The following is a 24,859-nucleotide window of genomic DNA, read 5'->3' as shown; positions in this document are numbered from 1 at the left end:
GTTTGGGTGGTGATTATATCTATATACATTTGTCAAAACTAATCTTAATAAGGATGAATTTTATTGTATGTAAATTATATTAATATATCTGATTACAAAAACTTTAATGGGATAGATAGAATAAACATCAAACAACCCAACTCTTGGCCAGATTATCATAAATTCTCACAGTAAAGGCCTACTTACTTCAGTATTCATTACCCTCTACAAGTTTGCCTTTCAACAAAAATTTGTAAGGCATGCCAGAAGGCAAGATAAAATATATTGAGAAGCAACAAAGTCATCATCAGAACAAGACTCAGATATGGTTCAGATGTAAGTATCAGATATGAAATTTAAAATGATTATGATAATATGTTACACACTCTAATGGAAAAGGTAGACAACATGCAGCATCACTTGGATAATGTCAGCAGATAGATGGAAACTATAACAAAAATTTAAAAGGAAATATTAGAAATTAAAAACACCATAACAGAAATATAGGATGCATTCAATGTGCTCCTGGTAGACTTAACACAAGCAAGGAAAGAAAGAACGAACTTGAAGATAGGGCAGTAAAAGTTACTCAGCCTGAAACGCAAAGAGAAAAAAGATTGGAAACGTTTTTTAAAAATCCAAGACTGTAAGAACAAGTAAAAAGTGTAAAATTTGTGTAATTGGAATAACAGAAGGAGAAGAAAAGGAAAATGAGCAGATAAGGTATTTGAAGAAATAATTGTTTCCTTGAACCACAGATCCCACAGGCTCAGAGAACCCTAATAGGATAAATAACAAAAACACACACCTAGGCATCTCATATTAAAATTGCAGAAAACCAAAGACAAATAGAAAATGTGAAGGGGAAAGCCTTACAAAGGGATAAGAATTATAACAAACTGCTTATCAGAAACCACGCAAACAAGAAGAGAATGGAGTGAAATTATTAGAGCATTAGGGGAAAAAAAAAAAACTACCAGTGTAGATTTCTATATCTAATGAAATTATCCTTCAGTAATGAAAGTGAAACAAATATTTTCTTAAACAAAAACTGAGGAAATTGATTGCTTTCAGACCTGTACTGTAAGAAATTTTGAAAGAAGTTCTTTTTCTCTTTTTTTTTTTTTTTTTTTTTTTTTTTTTTTGCAGTACGCAGGCCTCTCACTGCTGTGGCCTCTCGTGTTGTGGAGCACAGGCTCCGGACGCGCAGGCTCAGCGGCCATGGCTCACGGGCCTAGCCACTCCGTGGCATGTGGGATCTTCCCAGACCGGGGCACAAACCCGTGTCCCCTGCATTGGCAGGCGGACTCTCAACCGCTGCACCACCAGGGAAAACCAGAAGTTCTTTTAAAGAAACAAAATAACATAGCAGAAAGTTAGATCTACATAAAGGAAATGTGTCAGGAAAAAAACAAATGAATATCAGTATTATTGATAGTGTTCTACACGCAAAAGATCTATTTTTACAAACAAGGACCACGAGAGGTAGAGGTGATATCTATTGAAATATCTGAGATCCAAAAAAATTGGAAATGGGACCATGTGTGACTGACACACAGAAGCATAAGTCAGCTTTTATGATGTCCATCTAGAGAAAGGAATTTTTGTCATGTGGACATAAAATGTATTTCTATAGTGTCCTCTCCAGAACTGTGTAGGGGAGTTGAAGCTAATTGTTTCCTTATTGATGCCCCTACAATGCCTCAATCTAAACTCACCTCCAAAGGTTTGCCAGATGGAGCTCAAGACAACAAATATGACACTCATACTATTTGTCTAAATATTTACAATTTATAAATCAATATCAAACTATCAAATAAAATATATTTTACCCGTAGAATAAAAGCTACAATGAGATGTAGCTGCATACTCATTTTTAGGCCCAAATCAGAAATGATAACAGCATCTAGTAGTGGTGAGGATGTGGAACAACTGGAACTCTCACACATTGCTGGCAGGAATGTGATTTGGAGAAAGATTTGCAATTTCTTATGAATTTAAAAATACTCTTACCATGCAATCCAACAATTTTATTCCTAAGTGTTTACTCAAGAGAGATGACTACTGATACAGTCAGTAGTCATCTCTACAGACGCATCTTAACAATACGCTGAGGGAAAGAGATCAGACACAAAAGGCTACATACTGTATCATTTTATTTATACAGATGCTATAAAAAACAAATCTAAACTCTAGTGACAGAAGACATAGGAGCAAGTTTGAGCATCTGTGTGGGCTTGACTGGAAGGGCACATGGGGACTTTGGGAATGATGGATATTCTGTGTTTTGGTTGGGGGGGTGGTTAAATAGGTATATACGTTTGTCATAATTCATTGAACTGTACACAAAATGAGTGTATTTTATTGTGTTTAAATAATATTTAAATAAAGTTAGTTTTGAAAAATACACCTTAACTATGAGGGCCAAGAATTAACCTTAAAACTAGTGGCATTTCTGAGTTTTCTTTTTTTTTTTAATTTTTCACCTGAAGATGGATATAACTAGAATCTACTTCATTATCTCAGGAGATATTTAATCATCCAAGAGAGGGCAATCTCATTTATACGGAAGTTAGGGAAACTATATTTGTATCTATTAAGTATATAGATGTTATAAAAAAGAAAGAGATATCCAACATTCACAGGTTTCTAGCCAGGAGAAATATGCTCACAGGCTCGGAACAATGGATTTAGAATAAGAACCAGGTACATTTGTCATTAGGTATTAAATTGATTAACTTATTCTGACTCACTAAGGTTTGCTCTTTTATGTTTTATTATATGTCTGTGTCAAATTAACAATATGCAAATTAAGCTACTATCTAAAGGGACTTTGTTTCCTGCAGAAATAATTATACAGTTATTAGAATCATTTTGCAAGGATGAAATATTTGGTTGTATAGACTGCCTATGCTTTGTCACAAGGCCGAAAAGTCATGGCATTAGGGAGTAGTAAAATATATACACTATTCTCTTAATACAATTTATCTCTCATTTGTAGGGAAAATTTAATTATTTTTAACAGATGTGAATTCTCTGAGTTAACATGAAGAATATCAGTTCAGTATTAAAGAGGGACATTTTAAATCAGTGAAGTTAAACTGATTACTTTCCTTTAAAAAGTTAAACTGATTACAAAAAGGAAAAATACTGTGCTCTGAAAATTATTCAGTAGAATTTGATGCCTTTAGATTGATTTTAGATATACAGCGTAGTTTCAGCTAAATCAGAGATCCTGAATTGAGTTTTGGATTTCTTTGCTATCAAACAGATAATTAAAGTAACCACATTAAAAGGAATGCTATAAAAACCTTTCTGGAGAGATTTTGGGCAGATACGGGGTGTGTGTGTGTGTGTGTGTGTGTGTGTGTGTTTACTGGTAAATAGCACAAACTCTGAGATCAAGCTGCCTGGGTTTGATCAGGACTTCACTTATTAACTGGGCAAGCTTGACATTATTTAAGTTTTCTCTATTTCTGTGTTTACTCTTCCATAAAATTAGGACTGTGATAACTAGTGCACATTCCATAAACTTGTTATGCAGATTGAGTTAATGTATATAACATGCTAAGAGCAGTGCCTAGCACATGAACACAGCTTAAGTTTTGCATGTTTTGTTCTTGTTTATATTGGACAGTAACACAACTTTCCAACGAAAATTTTCTAGTGGTACTGGTAAGAAAGATATCATAGAAGAAAATGAAAACTGTTAGTGGGTGAAGCAGAACTGTGGGTGTATAAGATGTAAGAAACACTAGGGTAGAAATTTTTTCTGTGTTGTTTACTGATATATGCCCAGCATCCCAAATAGACCTGGCATAGTGAAGTCAATAAATGCTTGTTGAATTAAATTGAATTGAATGTGAGGAGATGGTTTCATCATATCTTATAAGAGTTAAGTGTTTGGTTATATCTCAACAATTATAACTAAACATGCAATATACATAAAAACAGAACTTGAAACTGTTTAATGAAATACTACCCCACACATGGGGCTTCCCTGGTGGTGCAGTGGTTAAGAATCCACCTGCCAATGCAGGGGACTTGTGTATGAGCCCTGGTCTGGGAAGATCCCACATGCCACGGAGCAACTAAGTCCATGTGCCACAACTACTGAGCCTGCACTCTATAGAGCCCGCGAGCCACAACTATTGAAGCCCACCCACCTAGAGCCCGTGCTCCGCAACAAGAGAAGCCACTGCAATGAGAAGCCCGCGTGCCGCAACAAAGAGTAGCCCCCACTTGCCGCAACTAAAGAAAGCCCACGCGCAGCAACGAAGACCCAATGCAACCAAAAATAAATAAATGAAATAAATAAATTTATTAAAAAAAATACTACCCCACACTTGAAAAAGGAAATCTGCATGAACTGGATAATTTGTAGGCAGGAAGAAAGGCTACAAAATGTCTTGATAAGTTGTTGGGATCTGACAGGATAAAGAGAAGGTGACAATAATTCACATTAGATGAGAAAAATGGGAAGAAGAGGAAAAACTCTAAGAAGAAAAACTTTCATTAATATATGAATTTCTGAATTGTACTCTGTGGGGAAATATATCCTGAACCTTGCATAGTTAAACTTGACAAAGTTTGGTTCTGTCTTCCCTGCTTCCTTTCTTCTAATCTGCATAGTTTAAAATGAAGATTACCTAAATAATTACAGTTAAATAATTATAACTTCTGCCTTGCACCTCCTCTTAAGCTTGCTTTAAATTTATGGGAACATCTTTTAGCAAGAGCAGAATGCTTTCACATAATGATCCCATATTCTTTCTTACAAGGGAGATATCGTACCATCTTTACCATCTCAAGCTGGGAATCCCTAAGTAGTTTTCAGTGAGTGAACATATTATGTCAGTTAATGCAAGGTAATAGCAACTTGCTACTATCACGTGATTCTGCTTAGTTAGATGTGATACTCAGTATGTAAAGGAACTTTACTGCATTAGTCTACCTGCTTTATTTTCCCATCAATCTATTTTTCCTGAGACACTTTTTATTGTTAAGATCATAGAGATAAATTTGCAAAACATTTGCAAGCTAAATTCTGTTTTGTGTGTCAGCTGAGGTAAACTGGCTCTAAACAATTCTCTGTTGAAAACACTTGTGCATTCAGACAAAATACCTAAATTTCCAATCTTGAGATATTGTGAGTCTATAATTTTATAAGATATGTAGGTGTCTGGGTTTTGATGAATGCAAGTCAGTATGGCAAAACGTGTTGCATACAACCTATCCAGATTAAGTCTTTTCATCCAATTGGTCTCCCGTTTGAGACTTTATGAATTAGCAGAGTACATAGGAAAAAAGAAGCCAGAATGAAGAAACAGAGCTGGAAGGAAACAATATCAAAAGGATAGTGAAATTTTTTTTTTTGCTGTGCCACAATGGACAAGGAACTAAAATATGGTCAATAAGCAATCTTAAAGTCCACTTATTAAAAAACTCATAACTGCACTTCAAAAAAAGGATGCAAAACCACCTCATTTTGAAATCACTGGAGTATTTTTACCTCTTTGAAATATAAAATAAGAAAGGTAATAATTCAAATCAGTTTATTCATGCAGAGGAATAAATATAAAATAACTGAAAATAAAACAATATAATGATACATATGAAATTAGCTGCCCCTTCCTAGTAGCATGAATAAAGAGCTATTAACCACAAATTGCAATGGAATTTACCTATTGGATAACATTAACTACTAATGCAAACAAATTTTAAAGTTGTTTCCTAAAGTGACTGCTATTACTTATTCCTACAGAAAACTGGATCTATTATAAACGTTGGAAGACAGCTGTGCCAGAGTAAACTGCTTTTCCTTCAGGTTAAAATAATTTCATGGGAAAAATTACTCAAAACATTCATAGTTACCTTGAAACTCAAGTCCTAGGGCAGAATTTCCATAAATAAATTTTAACCTCAATAGGTTTTAAGTAGTAGAGGATTAAACTAGCAATGTGTATGTAATGAAAATTAAACACTTCTATAGGTAGTTATGAAAAGGTGACAATTAAATTATTAAATATGAAAGAAAAAAGTAGTATCGGTAAAGATATTTTAAAACATTACCATCCCCCCAAATCTGTGTATGTATGTATGTGTGTATACATATATATTTTTGCACAAATATAAACGTGTGTATATGCATACATGTATATGATATACATATTATGTACAGTCAGGTAAAATGTTAAGGATTTTAAGAGTAAACTATATAGAGAAAGAAGAAGGAAGGGGTCATTGTTTCTCCTCAGGCTCAGAGCACCGTCTGTTGTTTTTTATTGGGTCACTAATTTAATCTGTAGCTTGTCTAGGTGAGTAAGCACCCACAATTTGCCCTTGACCTTATGAAGTAACCAAAATTTCCTTTAATAAAAATGGTTTAGATAATAAAAGCCGGGGCATATTTGACAGTATTTCATATAGATCTGATGAGTTTTAAGAAAGAGTGTGTTCACCTAAATATGTACCTTACTGGTGGTTGAGCATTGTGTTGATTTTTATAACAGCATTTAAATTTTAAAATTATCGTACTAAACTGGTCAAACCATAAACTTTGTCATGTAAGTGGGGAATCCACTACAGCTCCCACTTTCCTTTTTAAACTCTTATAAGCAGGAAACAGATGGCACTTTCAAGCAAGTAGCCAAGGAGAGTATAATAACAAGGCTGTTTACAAAAGAATCAACAGAGTTTAGAGAATGCAACAAAAAATGGTTGTACACTGGCACTAGTAATCAGGTGTTAAGTCATTACCACTCCTGGACTTTAAGTGGGAGGGAAGGAAGCAATTATATGAACTCGTAAAAAATACCTCTATGGAGAGGGCTACCTGAGAGACTATGGCCTATAGTTTGAGGTCATAGCCAGTTTGTGGCTACTACACAAGAAAGACCCAAGGGAGTAAATGTCTTAATTTTATTTTGTCTTACTGTCCAACTTCTTACTGGTTAGTCTCATTGGCCAAATCCAATCTGAAGCCAGAGAAGAAAGTCTATAAAATTCAGCCTCGGGCTTCCCTGGTGGCACATTGGTTAAGAATCTGCCTGCCAATGCAGGGGACACGGGTTCGATCCCTGGCCCAGGAAGATCCCACATGCCGCAGAGCAACTAAGCCCGTGCACCACAACTACTGAGCCTGTGCTCAAGAGCCCGTACTCTGCAATGAGAGAAGCCACAACAATGAGAAGCCCGTGCACCACAACATAGAGTAGCCCCCGCTCACCACGACTAGAGAAAGCCCATGCGCAGCAACGAAGAACCAACACAGCCGAAATAAAAGCAAATAAATTTATTTAAAAAAAAAAAGTCAGCCTCCTGGGGCATAGTTTGAGAAAGGTCGAGTGGAATGTGGATCTGGAGGAACAAATGGAAAATTCTGCATTCCATTCCTCTTTTTTTTTTTTTCAGCATATCTCTTTTCCAGATAAAAAATGTGTGTCCCTAGTATAAGGGATGTGTGAATCGTATCAACTACCATATTCTTATGAATTTATATCAGTTTTATCATATTCCCAAACAAAATCTAAAATGTTAGTAAACCTCAGTGCTCTTTGTATAAGGTAATCTAGAAAAAAAAAGTAAGGAAAAAAATTCTTAATATAAAATATAGCTGCTATAGTCTTATGACATGTAGCTGCTCATGAGGTCTTAGATGATAATTATACATTCTTTTAGCTGCAATTACTCTATGTGTATCCTAAGCTGTGTCAGTAACTAGTCTGTATGGTATGATCAGACTAGTTACTGGTGGTATGATCCTGTGTTATAAGCCTGATTGGTCTACCTTTATTGTGTTGCCTCATTATTCTATTACCCAGCCTATCACATAAATAAGACACTCCAGAGAAACCTCTAGGTTCAGAAATAGTTCTCCTTGTCCCCATTATGTGGTGGCAGTCTAATTTCCTACTGGTAAATAATATCAATCACCTCAACCACTATTGTTGTCCCTTTCTCTGTAGAGAAGGTTAGACAGCTTAAGGAGTTCATAATGGCCAGAGGGCAGACTCAATTTCCAATTTTACAGATGCTTGATTGTGTTCTCTAGTGGAAGCATTTTTTTCCCATGGAAACTAGTACCCTTCTCCCCATAAAGGCTAGGTTGTAGAGATAGAAATTTTTCTTCAGTGACTTTGCTGAAAGAGGCCACTCTCACATCCTCCCTTGGTTCCTGGACCTGTGCATTCTGTCTTAGGAGATATGACATTATGCATTGGATAGTGCTTTAAGGTACATAGCATCCTGTGGGATGGCATCCCCAATCCACAAGATTTTTCTCCCCAAAGTTTCTATAGTAGTCTAGCAGATTATTCCATTCTATCAAGTCAATTGCTTCTAGATGTTGAGGGCTTGAGATTTTTTTTTTTTTTTTTTTTTTTGGTGATCCCGGGGGTCATTTTCTTTTCCCCCCATAAATTATTTCCCCTGGTCTGTGGTAAGATTATGTCAAAACCCAAGTAAAATAAAGATTTTGTAAGTCTACAAATGGTGGTGCTGACAGAATTGTGGCCAGAGGAGACAGATCCCAGATATCTGTTTCTCCCTTTAAGAAGACTTTTTTTTTCCTTTCACAATGATGAAAGGGGTCCAATAGAATTGACCTCATACAAATTGGTCAAGAATGGTGCCATATGATTGGCTGTGTGTTGTCTTTTACTATTGGCAAGTCGGGTGGCCATAACCATGTCAACTGTGGTGAGAAGTTCATGTTGTCAAATCAGTGCATAGTGTGCATTTGTGCCATCCTGGCCTATTAGTACTTCTCCCATTGAGCAAGCACTGGATTAATTGAAAAAAAAAAGAATGACAGCTATAGGAAGGATAATTTTGTCCATGTGATTATTGAGAGGCTCCTCTGCCATGGAAACCCTCTCTGGGAGATTACATGGGACCTGAATCTCCATCTTTTGTGCCCATTTCAAGAGGACCACTCATATACTCCTCCATCAGACCTCTTTGCCATTGATTTTCCAGTCTTGGTGTTTTAAGTCCCCTATCAGTTGTCCAACCTGTTAGCCACTGCTCATGGATGAGTGTAGATCCCTAACTCAAGCCATCTCTCCTTTCACACAGTATTCAGCCAAATTTCCTCTCTGACTTTCTGCATGATGGGAGAATTTCCTTTCACCCACTGACTTTCAGGACCACCCCTGAGTAGGGCTGTAAAGTAGCAGCTTTTAACAAGGACTAGTAAATTCTTAGTTAATCCAGCCTTGCACTGTTTCTTCCTTCATTAACTGGTCATAGGGCACTCCCCATGAAATAAATTATAGTTGTGAGTGAGAGAACCAACCGTCAGCAACCCCACAGAGAAGGAACCAGGGAAATAAATACCTCAACCTCTTTCATCTCCTATCCCCTAATATCTATCAGTGCCTTCCCAACCAGAAGTCAAAGGACAAGGGAACCTGGATGATGTGAAATAGAGGTCAGCACCCCTTGACACAGCAGGCTGGAGATGGTGCAGAGGGAGACCTAGTGGACCAAATAAAGACATTCAGCACAACTGCCGCCAGAAAAGCACAATCCAGCAGTAAATTTAATTTTATGGCTTAAAATACTTTAGGGTATTTGAGATGAACCATTTTTCTGCTCACGGTATTATAATTTTTAATTGCAGACCTTTGTGAAGAATTTTTTTTTTTTTTACTTCTGACATGTGGAATCATAAGAACCTCCTGAGTAATATTTGCTTCACATTTTCTGTGACTAATAGTAGCTAATTTCGAGCTTTATTGGACATCTTATGCAGTTGCATAAGTAAAATGTTACATTCAGAAATTATTTAAAAAATATGTATCTACTACCTCAATTAGATGTACAGTCAATGAATGCAGTGCTTTTTTTTTTGGCTAAAGTGGGTATATTTTTGCGAACTTGATGAATCGTATGTGTGATGATATATCAAATGCTGAGAGTTTATTATTGTGTATTTTAGGAATAATTTGTAGTGTTGGGTTATGTAAGGGGCTTCTTTAAAATGGCCATTGTTCCACTATGCTGTCTCCTTACAAAGGGCTTCCCAATGCATCTTGAAGCCAAAATTCGAGTTTTGTTTCCAAAAATAAAATTTGGGTGGGGAGCAGTGTAGGCAGAAGTTGGGGGATGGGGAGATTTCCTATTTAAAGCTGAGACTAAGGTTATTACTACAGCCATTGCAAGCTGAGGACCTTTTCAATACTTTTAATGAGGAATCTCATTCTTAATGCAGAAGGAAATAATTTCATGTTTCAGCATTATTATATTACCTTAGTGAACATTTTAAAAGTTGGGTCCATTGTTTCTAGGAAATATTTATGACTGTAACAGGTGCCAAACAACCTCTTAATGTACAGAAGAATAGCAGTGGCTTTAATAGACATGTAGATGGTTTTGTAAGGACGATTGTGAAAGGAGAGTGAAAAAAATTTATACTAATATGGAAATTTGCTTTTTCATAAAAGAGGAACCAAGAACTTTGCTATCTGTCCTTACTTAAATAGTTTTCCTTATCTGTAAATTATAGTGAACCTCCTGTGAGAACTTTCCTGCTAAAACAAACCATAATTCTTTATGATACTCTTCTACCTGCTTGTCATCTTAGGTACATTAAGTAGCTTTCCTTCTTTCAGGAACTCCACTCAACACTGATCCCTTCTTTTTCATTCCCCCAACATCCACTAACTTCCCCTTCTGTATCTATCACTGTAAAAGCCATGTTATATCCATCATCACTGAAACCAGAGTTTTGGTTAATATGCAGCTGAAATCCCCTTATTAAGTACAGTTGAACTGATTTAAACAATACAGATGATGCTAAGGAAAGAATGTAAAAGTTCTTCTAATCTAAGAAACCACTGCAAGTCTCCGTTGGTGACATATGTTTATACATCATATAACTTTTTTTAATAGAAATGGGCTTATTTTTTAGTATTGTTTCATGACCTCTTTTTTCACTTAAGTATAATATGAACATCTACATAATTAAATATTTTTCTATAGCATAATTTTAATTTATGTTTTTTGTATGTGGATATAACACAATTTATATTGTATTTAAAATGTAGTATATATAGTATTTAGTATAATACATATGTAGTATATAGTATCTATATGGAGAGGGAGAAAATATACATTTATTTTTTTTCTTGCATGTAAAAACACATAATATTACTTTAATTATCTATGCCAGTAAAATTTGGGGCATATCCATATTTCCTTACAATATATTTTTATAAAAGATTTCTGAGTCATAATTTATAAGCTATGTTTCATTTTCTTTTATAGAATATTACAGGAATGTGTAATATGGGCATCTACTGTAGTACATATATGCATTGGCATATAACTTCCATTTATATAACACTGTGAAGTTATTTAAATATTTTACAAAAGAAGAAATTATGGACAAGAAAGAAAAGTCCATTATTGTAAGGCTAATAGCTGCCAGTATTTAAGCAGCTGTACTTTGTATTGAGTTACTATTGAGAACCATTTGTAACAGTTCCACAAACTACTATTTTTATTAAAAATTACCATTGGGGTCTGAAATAGATTAATTGCATACTTCACTTTATTTAAATGGTTTCTTTAACTGTCTGCTTAGGGTCTGATTTGTGATCTAATTAAAACCTCTTAAGACCATAGTCTTCACACATTTTAACTGTGTGCCACTATCTGTAGAAATTTTTCAGCTTGTGTTAATGTATCTAAATTTATTTATTATGCATACATATATTATTCTGAACCTAAATATTAAATACTAGTGAGGACTAATTTTTAATATAAAAAATAGGTATGAAGCAGAGATTTTACTTTTTTTTAAATACCACATGGATCATTTTATACATCTTTGAGGTGGGAAAAACCTCTACTTTAATTGCTCTGTTCCTCAGTCTCTCGATAGAACTAGATTGTCTCAAAGTTTCCTTCTACTTTTTTGAACTTATTCACTGATTGAATGAATGGTGTCAGGCACTGAACTGACTCAAAGTTGAGGCAGAATATGTTGGTGAGTCTTCATAGACGAAAGGGGAAAGAATAAAGTGCGCTAATAAAAATAACACTATAGGTATAACAGATAGGTCTGCAGTCCCAATGGTTTAGCAAAATAAAGTGTTTTTGCTCTCATATAAATTATGCAGTGGGCATACCTGATCAGCTGGTGGCTGTCCTCCAAGTGGTGATTCAGGCATCTATGTTACCACCTCCTTGTGATGGCTTTGCTGTTTTCAACACGTGGCTTCCAAAGTTGCTAGAGCCAAGGAAAGAGCATGGAGAATTGCACATGGGAAATTGTTATTGGCCAGGCCCATAGGATTTCTATCCTCAGTTACAAAACCACACTTAAATGTCGGGAAGGCTGAGGAATGTTGTATATCTGTGTATCTAGGAGGAAGTAAAATGGGACAGTTCACTAGTTAGACTCTCTGCCATTACATGTAAACAGATAATGGTAATGGAGTATTATAAAAGGCGTAATGGAATAAAGTAAAAGAGCTATAAAAACAGAGAAGAGAGAGTGTTTACCTTATCTGAAAGTTGAAATTGGTGAACAGGGATTATTTCAGTCATCAGACATAGGAGGAAATTCCTAGCCAGAGGAATATCAGAAGGAAAGTCAAAAAAGATGAGATAAACAATAATTATATTATAGCATGGTTAATCTGTAATTTCCTCATTAAATTTCTACCATATTTTCAAAACAAATTCTTAAACAAATTTTTAAAGATGTAGACTAAGGAAGAAAATTAATTGAATCATCGTTTATAATAGAGATTACAGAAACAACATAAATGTTCAAAGACAAAGAATTAGTTAAATAAATCATGGTAGGACCATGTTATGCTATATTTTGCAGCCATTATAAGGTAGGTATGGATTCACGTATTTATTTGGGTAGATTTTAACAATTGCTTTTTAAACGATAAAAACAAGTATGTATCATAATGATAAATGAAATGATAAAATTCAGCATGCATGAACAATCATATTTTAAATATATAAGTATGTTCTGAATAAATTAAAGTTGACCATTCAAGCAGAAGTTTAACGGATTTTTCACTTTTTTTTCATCGTGGCTACCTACCTATCTCTTTCTCTCTGTCTCCCTTCCTTTCTCCCCCTTTCTCTCTTTATTCTTTCTTTTAAATGAGCATGTATTATTTTTATATATAATAAAAAGAATATATTTTTGATTTAAAAAATAAGTAAAAGACAGTTTTGGAAATTAGTGTTCCCTTGGTCCTGTGAATGATCTCTCACTTAGCTGGTGGAAAATGCTGCCTTATTAATATCTAACAAGGGGTACCACCCTACTGGGAAATAGTAGCTAATATCTGCTGGACTTGATCCCATTGGAGCTTGCTATTTGCAATATTCTTGCTGCATAAAAATCTAGTTACTGAAATGTAATGGGCAGAAACCAGAGCACCATATATGTCCATGTTAAAATTTTTTAAAAAGTATTATTGACAGATGTATCAGATTTATAAAAATGCATAGTTTTTTTCAAAAGTGTAGCAAGTGAATTGCCATTTATTCCCACATTAAATAGAATGAATTTTGTTTGATATATATATTAAGCTCTGTATTATAATATTGATATTTGAAGTCTATCATTGTTTCTAATAGAAATGGGCCAAAGTAAAGATATACGGAGTTCCTTTACTTTAACAAGAATTATTCTTTATAAACTCAGGGTCTGTAGATTTGCAAAAGAGCATGGCCCACGGAACACTGAGTGGAAGGCAAAGTGGTTTGGATGGTGGGATGGTGATCCAACGGCTAGTGTGATTTCCTCATCTTCTGACTCCACTGCAGACTTGTTTATGATTGACAAGGCAAACAGCATTGTCTTAGGGAAACTGATTATTAGCAATGAAGTATGAATATTCAAAGATGAGAGAGATTAAAAGTCAAGGTTTTAAATTTATTTCAATTGACGATTTGGAAGAGATGAAAATTGGAGAAGAGCTGCAGTATCATTGAAAAGAAAGATGTTAAAGGCAAATATACAGAAATTAACAGCTGAGTAGATCTGAGGATAGAAATATAATTTGAGGTAATTTTTTGGAAAGTATGGCAGATGGGATAACATTTAGATTTTGGTCCAGTGTCATGCTTTTACCAATATGCATCATATATTACTATGTTCTTTAACATAATAAAATCTTTACTTTAAAATGACCTAAATTTTACTTTACTCTAGTTTGTTTTTAAATATAAACTGTCTTATCTCTCTTTTTTCAAATAGACAGTGCTTATTGTTAATGGGATATTTCTGCAACCGAAAAAGTGTTCATAATGTACATAAGCCATAATGCAATTAATATGTAGTGTTCATTTTGGTAGACTGATCAGTTGGTTTATTTATATTTTCGTGGCCATCATTTTATCAATGGGAATTCTATGATAAAAATAAATCTCATTTAATCTATACGGTATGCACTATGTTAAAGAAAATGAAAGATATATGTGTTATATATGTACATATATATAATGATTCTGCTTTTATATTTCAACAAGTTTTATAATGTCATATTGAGTCAAATTATCTATCATTTTTAATTATTTAACCATATAATTAGGAAGAAAATACCTTCCAGCGTAGTATATTAATTTATTTTTACAGTCCAAACCAGATTTGGAATTGGGACATTTCCATCCATATTTAAATCAATAGTCAAGGTATAATGTAGATTTAGTTGCCTTCTCCAATATAGTTGCCTATTAAGAGTGGAAAAGTAACACCAAAACTTCAATGACTTTTCTTTCTGTTTTTTTACTTTGGCTGTGGAGGAGCATGGTATCTTGTAGGTGTGTGGGTGGATTTTCTTTTTCTTTAAACTATGTAGAGGAGAGAAATAAACAGGTGAGAAAAAAATAAAAGTTGCTATTTAAAGGTACTGGAGATCAGAGATAAACTACATACTAAACTGCACAATCTTTTCTATTTCCTATTTATATTATTTGAATAATAATAAAAAAAAACCTGCTTCTTCTAGCGATATGTATTCTGCTAAGTAAGAGCCAGAAAAAGAAAAAGCCTGGTTCCACGTTATAATCACTTAGCATTTTTTCCTTGAGCAAGGTGAAAAATACCAATAGGTCTGCTCATGCATAAGAAAAAACATTTTGTAAAATGTCAAATATGCATTCATTAGAGGCTATTATAGAAAAGTATATTTAACTTTGGGGAGGAGACACTTAACCTGATACACATTAAGTTGTCATCTATTCTTCACTAAGAAGCTGAGAATAATTAAGGAGAATGATTATATGTGCTTGCAAACTAGTTCTAAGTATATGGATACTGTTTATGACAATTTTATTTTTGTTGATAAGACTACAAAATGAGATACTTACTCTACCATACCACTGACAAAACTATAATTTTCAAAATGCTAAGCAAAGGAAATGGTCACAGCTTTGAATATATTACAAAAAACAAGTACTTCAATGTGCTATAACTTGATCTTCATTGTCTACAATGATGGAGTTGAGCTCCATGGTTTTTCTACATAGTGTAAAAGTCATTCCTATCTATTTCATAGTCTTGGTAGCATTGCATTGATGCTAGTGCCTTTCTCTGCAATGTAAGGTGTTTTTGTTAGAATTTATAGACGGCATTTTAAAGAACTGTGAATGGTGAATGAATTGCTTTCTTAATTTCTAAAAATTCTAATTTTTTTAACCTCAAATTCTTTAAGCTCTCTTTAATGTACCAAAAATCAAAAATTCTTTTTCCCAGAAAAAAATTAATCCTATATTTTCTGACATTAAGGTTACAGACCAGAATATGTAAAATATCTATCATCTACCTATCTATCTCTACCAATCTAGATTGAAAATCTATTTCCTTCTAGATAGATATAGATACAGACACATATATAAAATATCTATGGGCAGTGGGTAGTATTATATAGCTTGATAATGTCCTTTACTTCAGAATTAGAAGGACTCCTATGGAAACTATAAAAATTCTTTTTAACAGTTTCTATGGAATCAAAACTTAAAGAAATCCTAGAAATGAAAAGTACTTTAAGCCCTATCTAAGTCCAGCATCTCACCAGCAGCACAAATTCACCCAAAGCCAATGCCAACAACTCCATCTGATTTCAGAGACAATAGGCTTACTAACTCCTGAGGGAACATATTACTGTTAGAATTCTAATTCATAAATTGAACAAAACATGCTTTTTCATAAAATTCCTGCCATCATTTCTATTTTTGCTTCTTAAAGTGAATGAGAGTCTTCATAAGCTTTAAGATAACTTTTTTTAATAGTTTGAGGTTGAATACATATATCTTTTTCATTTAAAAATTTCCCGGTTCTTACCATTTTTCTACATATAAGAGGATTTACAGGCTAATTACCTTCATGATACCCGTATCTGAAGTTCCCCAGAGATGCCTAAGTCTCTTTTATAGTTTGACTCCTGCCATTCCAAACTCAGAATAACCTTTCACAGAAAATAATCTACTGGAAGACCCATTGTGTATTAGTACTGGTAATATCAGTTTTGATGTTTTATAATTATGGTCAAATCAGAGGAAAGTCTCCTTATTGTGTTCTACCCTAGTTTTGACCATATTCTTATATTATATTAGAATTTATATTCTATGAAATGCTGTAATTTATGGATTATTTTCACATGCTTTTTATCCTTTAATTTTGTATTGAAGTATATAGTTGGCTTACAAAATTGTGTTAGTTTCAGGTATCCAGCATAGTGATTCAACTTTTTTTTTTTGCAGATTATATTCCATTTTAGGTTATTACAAGATATTGGGTATAATTCCCTGTGCTCTACAGTAAATTCTGTTGCTTATCTATTTTATGCATAGTAGTTTGTATCTGTTAATCTCATACCCCTAATTTGTCTCTCTCCCCCTCCCTTTCCCCTTTGGTAACCCTAAATTTGTAGGGTGAGTAGTAAACATAGTAAACATAGTAAGTTTACTATGTCTATGAGTCTGTTTCTATTTAGTATGTACACTCATTTGTATTATTTTTTAGATAGTAAACATAGTAAGTTTACTATGTCTATGAGTCTGTTTCTGTTTAGTATGTACAGTCATTTGTATTATTTTTTAGATCCCACATATGAGTAATATCATATAGTATTCATCTTTTTCTGTCGGTCCTATTTCACTAAGCATACTATTCTCTAGGTCTATCCAGATTGCTGCAAATGGCAATATTTCATTCTTTTTTATGGCTGAGTAATATTCTATACATATACATATATATATATGTGTGTGTGTGTATATATATATGCTTGCCACATCTTCTTAATCCAGTCATCTGTTGATGGGCACTTGGGTTGCTTCCATATCTTGGCTCTTATACATAGTGCTGCAATGAACATTGAGGTACAGCGCATGTATCTTTTCAAATTATTGTTTTAGTTTTTTCTGGATGTATACCCAGGAGTGGAATTGCTGGATTCCACTAGAAATATGATATTTCTAGTTTTAGCTTTTTAATATTCTTTAAATTTTAAATACATTTTAAAGTAATCAGGGTCCATATATTTGCCCTTTAAAGTATATGGAAATTAAACTCAGTAAGATTAATGTGTTTGTTAGGTGCTATAATACAACAAAACATTGGAAGAGTCAAGACCAGAACTACGTTTCTTTCATGGTAACCTAATTTAATATCATTATGAAAAGTAAGTTAAGGGTACATTAGGGTTGACTGGAACCTTGTCTTATTACTATATATTAGCATACATCCAGACATATGCATGCATGCATGTGCCTACACACACACACACATTGAACCATGTATTTTATAGCTAGAAGGGACATTTGTGTGGTGATAACTTGGAGGAAATGGCAAGAACATTAGCTTGTGTAGAATCCTGAATGCTCTTAATAAAAACAATCAAGCCCAGAATATTGCTCTGAAATTCCAGTTATGGAACACATAGCCTCCAAATCCAACTTGACATTTAAAATTATATGTCACTGCTATGAAAGTTCTTTTCACTTATTTGAAAATGATTTGACAAAGAAATCAAATTCTGATGGGGATAAAGCGTTGCCAACCTTGCTTGCTTTTATAAAGATATAATGGCAGTAGATATTTGAAATACCAAAATATTTAAGTGGATGTAAAAGTAAATTAATCTTGGTAAGTTTTTAAAATTTCTCTTTTATCATTTTGTACAACTTAGTCTGCCCAGAGCTCAACTTCATCCCTCTCTAATAAGTGTATTAAAAAACATGAAAGAGAAGTCTTAAGTTTTGGTGTTTTGTGTTGCTTAATTATTGTCTTAATGATTAGTCAGATCATATGATATGTGATAGACTTGAAGGACAACATGCAGCATTGAGTTAATGAATTAAAATAAGTTGTTTCTTTAGTGTAGTGCATGGTTTGTAAGTGGCAATAGAGATTTGATGATTTTATGATTAAGCCAGTTTATAAGTGATACCCTTTAGAATCTAATCCAACACATGAGTTTATATTTTCAGTTCATTATCTGTATGTTTGTATGTATGTGTGTACCTGTGTGTGTCTTACAGCTGTTATTTCAAGAAACCAAGAAGGGCCAGGAGAAATGGGAAAGGCTGTGCTGATTCCTAAAGATGACCAGGAGAAAATGAAAGAACTGTTTAAAATCAATCAGTTTAACCTTATGGCCAGCGATTTGATTGCCCTTAACAGAAGTTTGCCGGATGTAAGATTAGAAGGGTGAGTTTACATTTGTTTTATAATCTTATATGTTAGCAATCCCCAAATTTCAGAATATCTCAGAACTTCAATTGACTCAGATTATTTGAAATCTAGAACTATGTGGTTCTGAATACCTTTGCCATAGCAGGAATTAACTGTGCTATGATGAGAGATATGAACTGTCTTTCTCTGGCAGAGCAAAATATGTTACTTGCAACGACATTGCAGAATACACCAACCTAACAGGTTTTTTCCTTCATGAGATGTCTTTTTGTTTTGCTTTGCTTTATCTTGCTAAAAATAGAGCAAACATGATCTTTGATAAATTATTTTCTGGCCTGTATAAAAAGCCCTTATACTTTGCTTCGAAAAACTATACGCTTTGCTATTCCAGCATAAAAATAGCCAACTGCCTGTGTGATTCTTTGACCCTTTAAAATTATTTATTGTGGGCTCTTTAGCAATTTATGATGCTATTTATCGATATAATTAGAAAGCTCAGTTATCAGCCATGGAGGAAATACTCACTTGGAAATAATAATACTGCATGAAAAATTATGCTGAAGAATTTAACACTTATGTGATTAACTGTAAGCCATGCTCTAGATAGTTGAACATATTTTAAATGGAGGTAATAAAAATCAGAATATTTAGTGGCAGTGTAGTCATCCTTGTATATAGTTCTTATAAAGAAAACTCTTGGCACTTAGAAAAGATATGTCCTCAGTTTTTAGAAAATCTCCAAGTTTACAAATATCCTCCAGAACACACTTCTATTTAAAACGAACTTGTTCTTTTAGACATGTAATGGCCTATACATAGTTGATGCCTACAAAGTTTGCTACATATAATGGGTTATATTACATTAGTGCGATGGTGACATTAACATATTTACTAAACATGATTTTTTTTCCTTTCTGAATTACTTCAAATAAGATCAAAATAAATTAATCCAAGCCTTGTTGAGATGCTGGCCTGGGTTGTCAGAAGGTTCATTTGATAGCAAAGTAACTGGTTTTGTATACCCCTGTATGCTTTTGAAATGTCTCTCTCAACAAAACCACAAGTAACTACATATTATGGATATTTTTGGTTCCTAGCAAATAGCTTAAGCATCAAATTTAACATTTTTGCATTCCAGAGGCCTAAATAATTTTACAGGTAGTTCGGTCCTTATTTGTATGTGTGTGTTTGTATATGCGTAGATACATTTGAATTTTTAAAGATATACAGTGAGCATATTCTTCTAAGTAATTTTGAGCATTTTATATGCTGAGTTCATAATGTTATAATGTTGCATTTATTACCTTGTTTTGTATACTATGTTGTGATAAAATGGGAAAATATGATACTTATGTGTTCAGGAAAACCATGTACACACTATTTCAAATCTTTTTAAATCTTCATTTTCAACTATCAGAACATATAACATTAAATTTTATATCAGATCTGGTATAAAATTAAGGTAAGAACTATTTTAATACAGAGCTGTCACAAAAGTAAAAAAGAAGCAACATCATTATTGAGCTTCCATTTAAAATATTTGTGGCCAGTGGTATTACTTGTTTTAAGAATTACTGAGTGTATTAAGTACTTGAAGATTTAAGTCTTAAACTATGGAACAATTCAACATTTAAAAAATGTAGAATTCAGGGCTTCCCTGGTGGCGCAGTGCTTGAGAGTCCGCCTGCCGATGCAGGGGACACGGGTTCATGCCCTGGTCCGGGAAGATCCCACATGCCGCGGAGCGGCTGGGCCCGTGAGCCATGGCCGCTGAGCCTGCGCGTCCGGAGCCTGTGCTCCGCAACGGGAGAGGCCACAACAGTGAGAGGCCCGCGTACCACAAAAAAAAAAAAAAAAAAAAGTTAAAAAATACAGGATTCAAATCTCAGTATAAAAACTATAAAAAAATGCCATACCTACTGTAGATATTATTGCTTGAATTTTGAGATTTTGCAAATAATAGTAGTGAAATAAATCATTTCCTGTTTTATTTTTATGACATCACAGTGTATGCAATTAGAAAAAAGAAAGAAAGAAAGAAAGAAATACCATCTACAATTGCTAGACAAATCATAAAGTGTGTGTGAAGTTCACTGAGGACATTTGCAAGTCATCTTGAATGACTCAATTGTGTGACTGCCTGGGAACAACTAATGTTGAGAAACACACCATGAATCAGATATCCAAACTTATTTAAAAGATGTAAAAAGCTGTTAATACTCATTTGATATAGAAAACTATATTTTTTCCAATTTTGGTATTACAGTTCAGTTTTTGGATAGTTACATCTCATGAGATGACACATAAAGCTAGACTCAGTGATGACTGAAATATCAAGATATAAAAAGATGGGATTTATAAATAATTAGTTTAAAAAGATCTTATTTTAGTGAAAACTTGAGTTGATATTTATTTAGAAAGGGTCTGAACTGCCCATACTGTGAATTTATTAAAATATCTCAGCATATTTTATGACTGCATTCAGAAAATTGTCCAAATAGTTTAATGTTGTTTGGCTTTAATATCAATCTACAAATATTTGAAGATGTGTTCAGAGTGTTTACCTGAAACAAATAGACGGCTAGATATTTCTCCAGCAAAAATGGGTTTATTTAGGATCAGCAGAGAATTGCAGTTCAGGGTCTGTGACCATGGCAAGGCACATGCAAGTCCCCACACAGCAAGGGAAGGAGAACTCTTTTATAGAGTGAAAAAGGAAGTTGGGAGGACTGTAGTAAACAAAGAGTCCATGGCATTTCAATGGCTGAGTTCTTGCCAGGAAAGAAGTCTTTCTTTGTCCAGTTGGGCTCTGCTATTCTTGCAGGGTATGAGACTCCCCTTTCTGATGCCCAAGCTCTATTTTTACTTGAGGTTTCTGTTTATTAATTTTTTTACATATCCCTCTTTTGATCATGATCTTTCTCTAAAAGCATCACTGATCAAGAGTCAGGTTTTCAGGTTTCAGTGGCTTTTTGTCCCTCAGTGTCAGGAAGGATCTTTCCTGGGTGGTGTCTCATGTCAGAAGGAAAGTGCTCAGATTGGAAACCTATTAAAGTCATATTCAGGTAACAAGGAGGGTTAGGAGGGAGAACTCTAAGGCATTATTATTTAAAGTCTCTATGTTGTCAAGATCATAGAAACTGGAGATCATCTGCTGTGTTATATCATTATCAAAGGTTTAGCAACAAACTTCCAACAGGCCTGCTCTGGATATCTTGGGAACACTGTCTCATCAGATGTCCTCTCCTCCAATACTGGGAATTTTTTTTACTTTTAGGCCACCAAATTATGTGCAGGTCCAGTCAGTGCTTGGCGCTCTTTTTTAGGTATGTCATGGAAATCCAAGAGTCTATTCCTTGGGGTTCCGTGGCACAAGGGTTGCTTAGCAGTAACCTGATAGTGACCTTTCCAGCAAAGTTGAAGAGAGTACTTCTGGAAGTGTCTTTTTCAATAGAAAAAATCTCAGGTTGCAAGGTATGATGCTTGAGATCTTCGTCTCGCAAGGGTGCACTGTGAATAGATTGCTCTTCGAAAACTCATAGTGGTTTTTAATAGAATGAATTAGGTCTTTGCAGTATTGGAGGGTCTTTCCTTTTAGCAGTTGTGGGTCAAAAGAAGCAAGAGCCAAGTGCACTGGGATTCTATCACTATCTCAAAGGGTGAGAGTTTATGAGTTCAAAAAGGGGTGAATCTGAGATTTAGAAGGACCAGCCACAGTGCTTCTGGCCAAGCTATTTGGAGAGCCTCTACAAATTTTGCCAGTTGAGTCTTAATGATGCACTGAGTGTGTTCTTCTAAACCAGAAGATTGAGGCAACAGTCCACACCAGTGACAGTGCTGTAAAACCATCCAAACAGCCAAGACTTGGCAAAGCACCCGGCCAATAAAATGGGTTACTCGAACACTATGAAACTCAAGAAGACTTCTTCCGGGAAGGAATAATCTTTCCCAACTTTAGCCACAGAATAGGCAGTAAATGGTCTGCAAGGGAAGGTTTCAGTCCACGGTGAAGACATATAGACTGTGACTGAAACATATTTATATCCATTAGACAGAGGAAGTTGTGTGAAATCCAGTTGCTAGACCTCAAATGGTCCATCTGGCAGTTTAAAATGTCTGGGAGCAGTAGGAACAGACTTCCCTGGGCTGTACTTTGGACAAGTGGAACAAGTGAGGTAGGTAGGCACTTTTTGTGGCCCTGTTAATGTTTCCCCACCAATATTGATTCATGAAGGTTATCATTTTTGTCAGTAGATCAATGGTTTAATGCACGTATAGTAGTGAGAAGTGAGCATTTTAGAGTCTCGGGTAGGCCTGCATCGTTATTTGGTTCAAACCAGAGCTTTCTCTTTTTATCAAACCAACAATAATTGAATTTCCAATCTTGTTTTTCCTTTTCTGAGGCCAATTGTTGGACCTCTCTAGCCAGTTTTTCTAAATTATCATTTGGATAATTTGGAAATACCTTTTGGACCACGACAGAGGTTTGGATGCTGTTGGTCCCTTTAAGGACAGCATTCCTTGCAGAAATATCAGCAAGGTAATTTCTCTTAGCGTCCAGAGATTTCAAGTTTAGACTATCCCAGAATTTAATAATAGCTAAAATGGCAGGTAACATTATTGTGCACAATAATTCCTGAACATAAGGGCCATTTTCAATGTTATTTCCACTGGAAATAAGGATGTTGTGGAAATGTTGCTTCCACAACATTCCAAAATCATGAGCTACTTCAAAAGCCTATCTGCTGTCAGTATAAACAGTCTTGTCCCTGGCTAAAGTTCAGGCCCATGTAAGAGTGTGTAATTCAGCCTGTTGAGCTGAAGTAGCCACAGAAAAAGACGCTGCCTCAACAACATCAAAACAAATTATGCCAGCATACTCAGAGCACTATTTGCTGTTGTCACCTTTAAAATAAGAACCATTGGTGAACCTTCAGAAGGCAACATTACCTAATACAATTTCTGATATATCATTATGAGGAGTCAGGAGGTGGTCCATCAGTGTTAAGCAGTCATGAGGAACTTTGTGGGTGATGGAGGGGAGAAGAGTAGCCAGGTTAAGGTTATTATAAAAGAAAAGAGTTATGTGAAGGGCAGTTAACAAAAGGACTTCATAGGAGGTAAGATGGCTGGCGGAGAAATATTGAATGTGGTGAGAATTCAGGAGGGCTTCTAATGCATCGGGTACAAAAATAGTTAAAGGGAATTCCACAACAATTTTCTTGGTGGCTTTAACCAAAAAGGCAGTGGTTGATATGGCACTAAGGCAAGATGTGTATCCTGGTGTCACAGGGTCTCGTTGCTGGCCATAATACCTATGAGTCGATGGTGGTCTCCATATTTTTGGGTGAGTACCCCAACGGCATTCCTTTCCTTTTCATATACAAAAAGGAAAAAGGAATCTGATAATTGGGATGCCAAAGGACTGGTTGCTTCATCAAACTTTCCTTTAGGGCCTTGAAAGCTGTGTCTTCCAGTTCTTTCCATAAAACTGGATAAAATTGGGTTAGGGTTGTTATTGTTGAGTAAAACATACAGAGGTTTGGTTATAAGAGAGAAATTTCAAATCCAATTTTGGCAAGAATCAAGTAGCCCAAGGAAACCTCACAGTTGGTGCTTACTTTTGGTTTGGGGGAAACTTAGGATACCATGAAGTCTCTGTGGATCTAGGCAGAGCCCTGTTTTTGATAGCATATGCCCTAAAGATCAAACCTGGGGGACTTCCCTGGTGGCACAGTGGTTAAGAATCTGCCTGCCAATGCAGGGGACATGGGTTCAAGCCCTGGTCTGGGAAGATCCCACATGCCATGGAGCAACTAAGCCCATGCACAACAACTACTGAGCCTGCTCTCTAGAGCCCGCGAGCTGCTACTACTGAGCCTGCATGCCACAACTACTGAAGCTCGTGCACCTAGATCCTGTGCTCTGCAGCAAGGGAAGCCACCACAGTGAGAAGCCCATGCACTCCAACGAAGAGTAGCCCCCACTCACCGCAACTAAAGAAAGCTGGTGTGCAGCAATGAAGACCCAATGCAGCCAAAAATTTTTAAAAAGAAAATATCAAACCTGGGTTTGGCCAAACTGCAATTTTCCTTTGGTGACCTTATGTCCCTTTAAGGCTAAAGGCTTTAACAAGAGGATGCTGTCTTCCTGTGAGGGGACTTGAGAAGGAGAGTAAAGAAACAAATCATCCAGATATTGCAA

At 35.0% G+C, this 24,859-nt stretch overlaps 1 protein-coding gene across 4 annotated transcripts in view; it reads left to right on the top strand.

The window, feature by feature from the left end:
• GALNT13 (polypeptide N-acetylgalactosaminyltransferase 13) overlaps positions 1-24,859 on the top strand; it is a 557,828-nt gene that overhangs the window by 191,204 nt on the left and 341,765 nt on the right. For all 4 annotated transcript variants that reach the window (XM_060016781.1, XM_060016780.1, XM_060016782.1 and 1 more), the window contains one exon: positions 18,502-18,670. In XM_060016781.1, coding sequence (XP_059872764.1) covers positions 18,502-18,670 — 169 coding nt within the window. The remainder of the gene's footprint in view (positions 1-18,501; positions 18,671-24,859) is intronic.

The sequence above is a fragment of the Delphinus delphis genome, chromosome 7, assembly GCF_949987515.2.
Source record: "Delphinus delphis chromosome 7, mDelDel1.2, whole genome shotgun sequence".
NCBI classification, from domain to species: domain Eukaryota; kingdom Metazoa; phylum Chordata; class Mammalia; order Artiodactyla; family Delphinidae; genus Delphinus; species Delphinus delphis.
Note: the sequence above shows the minus strand (reverse complement) of the source record. Positions and strands in the feature narration are given on the sequence as shown.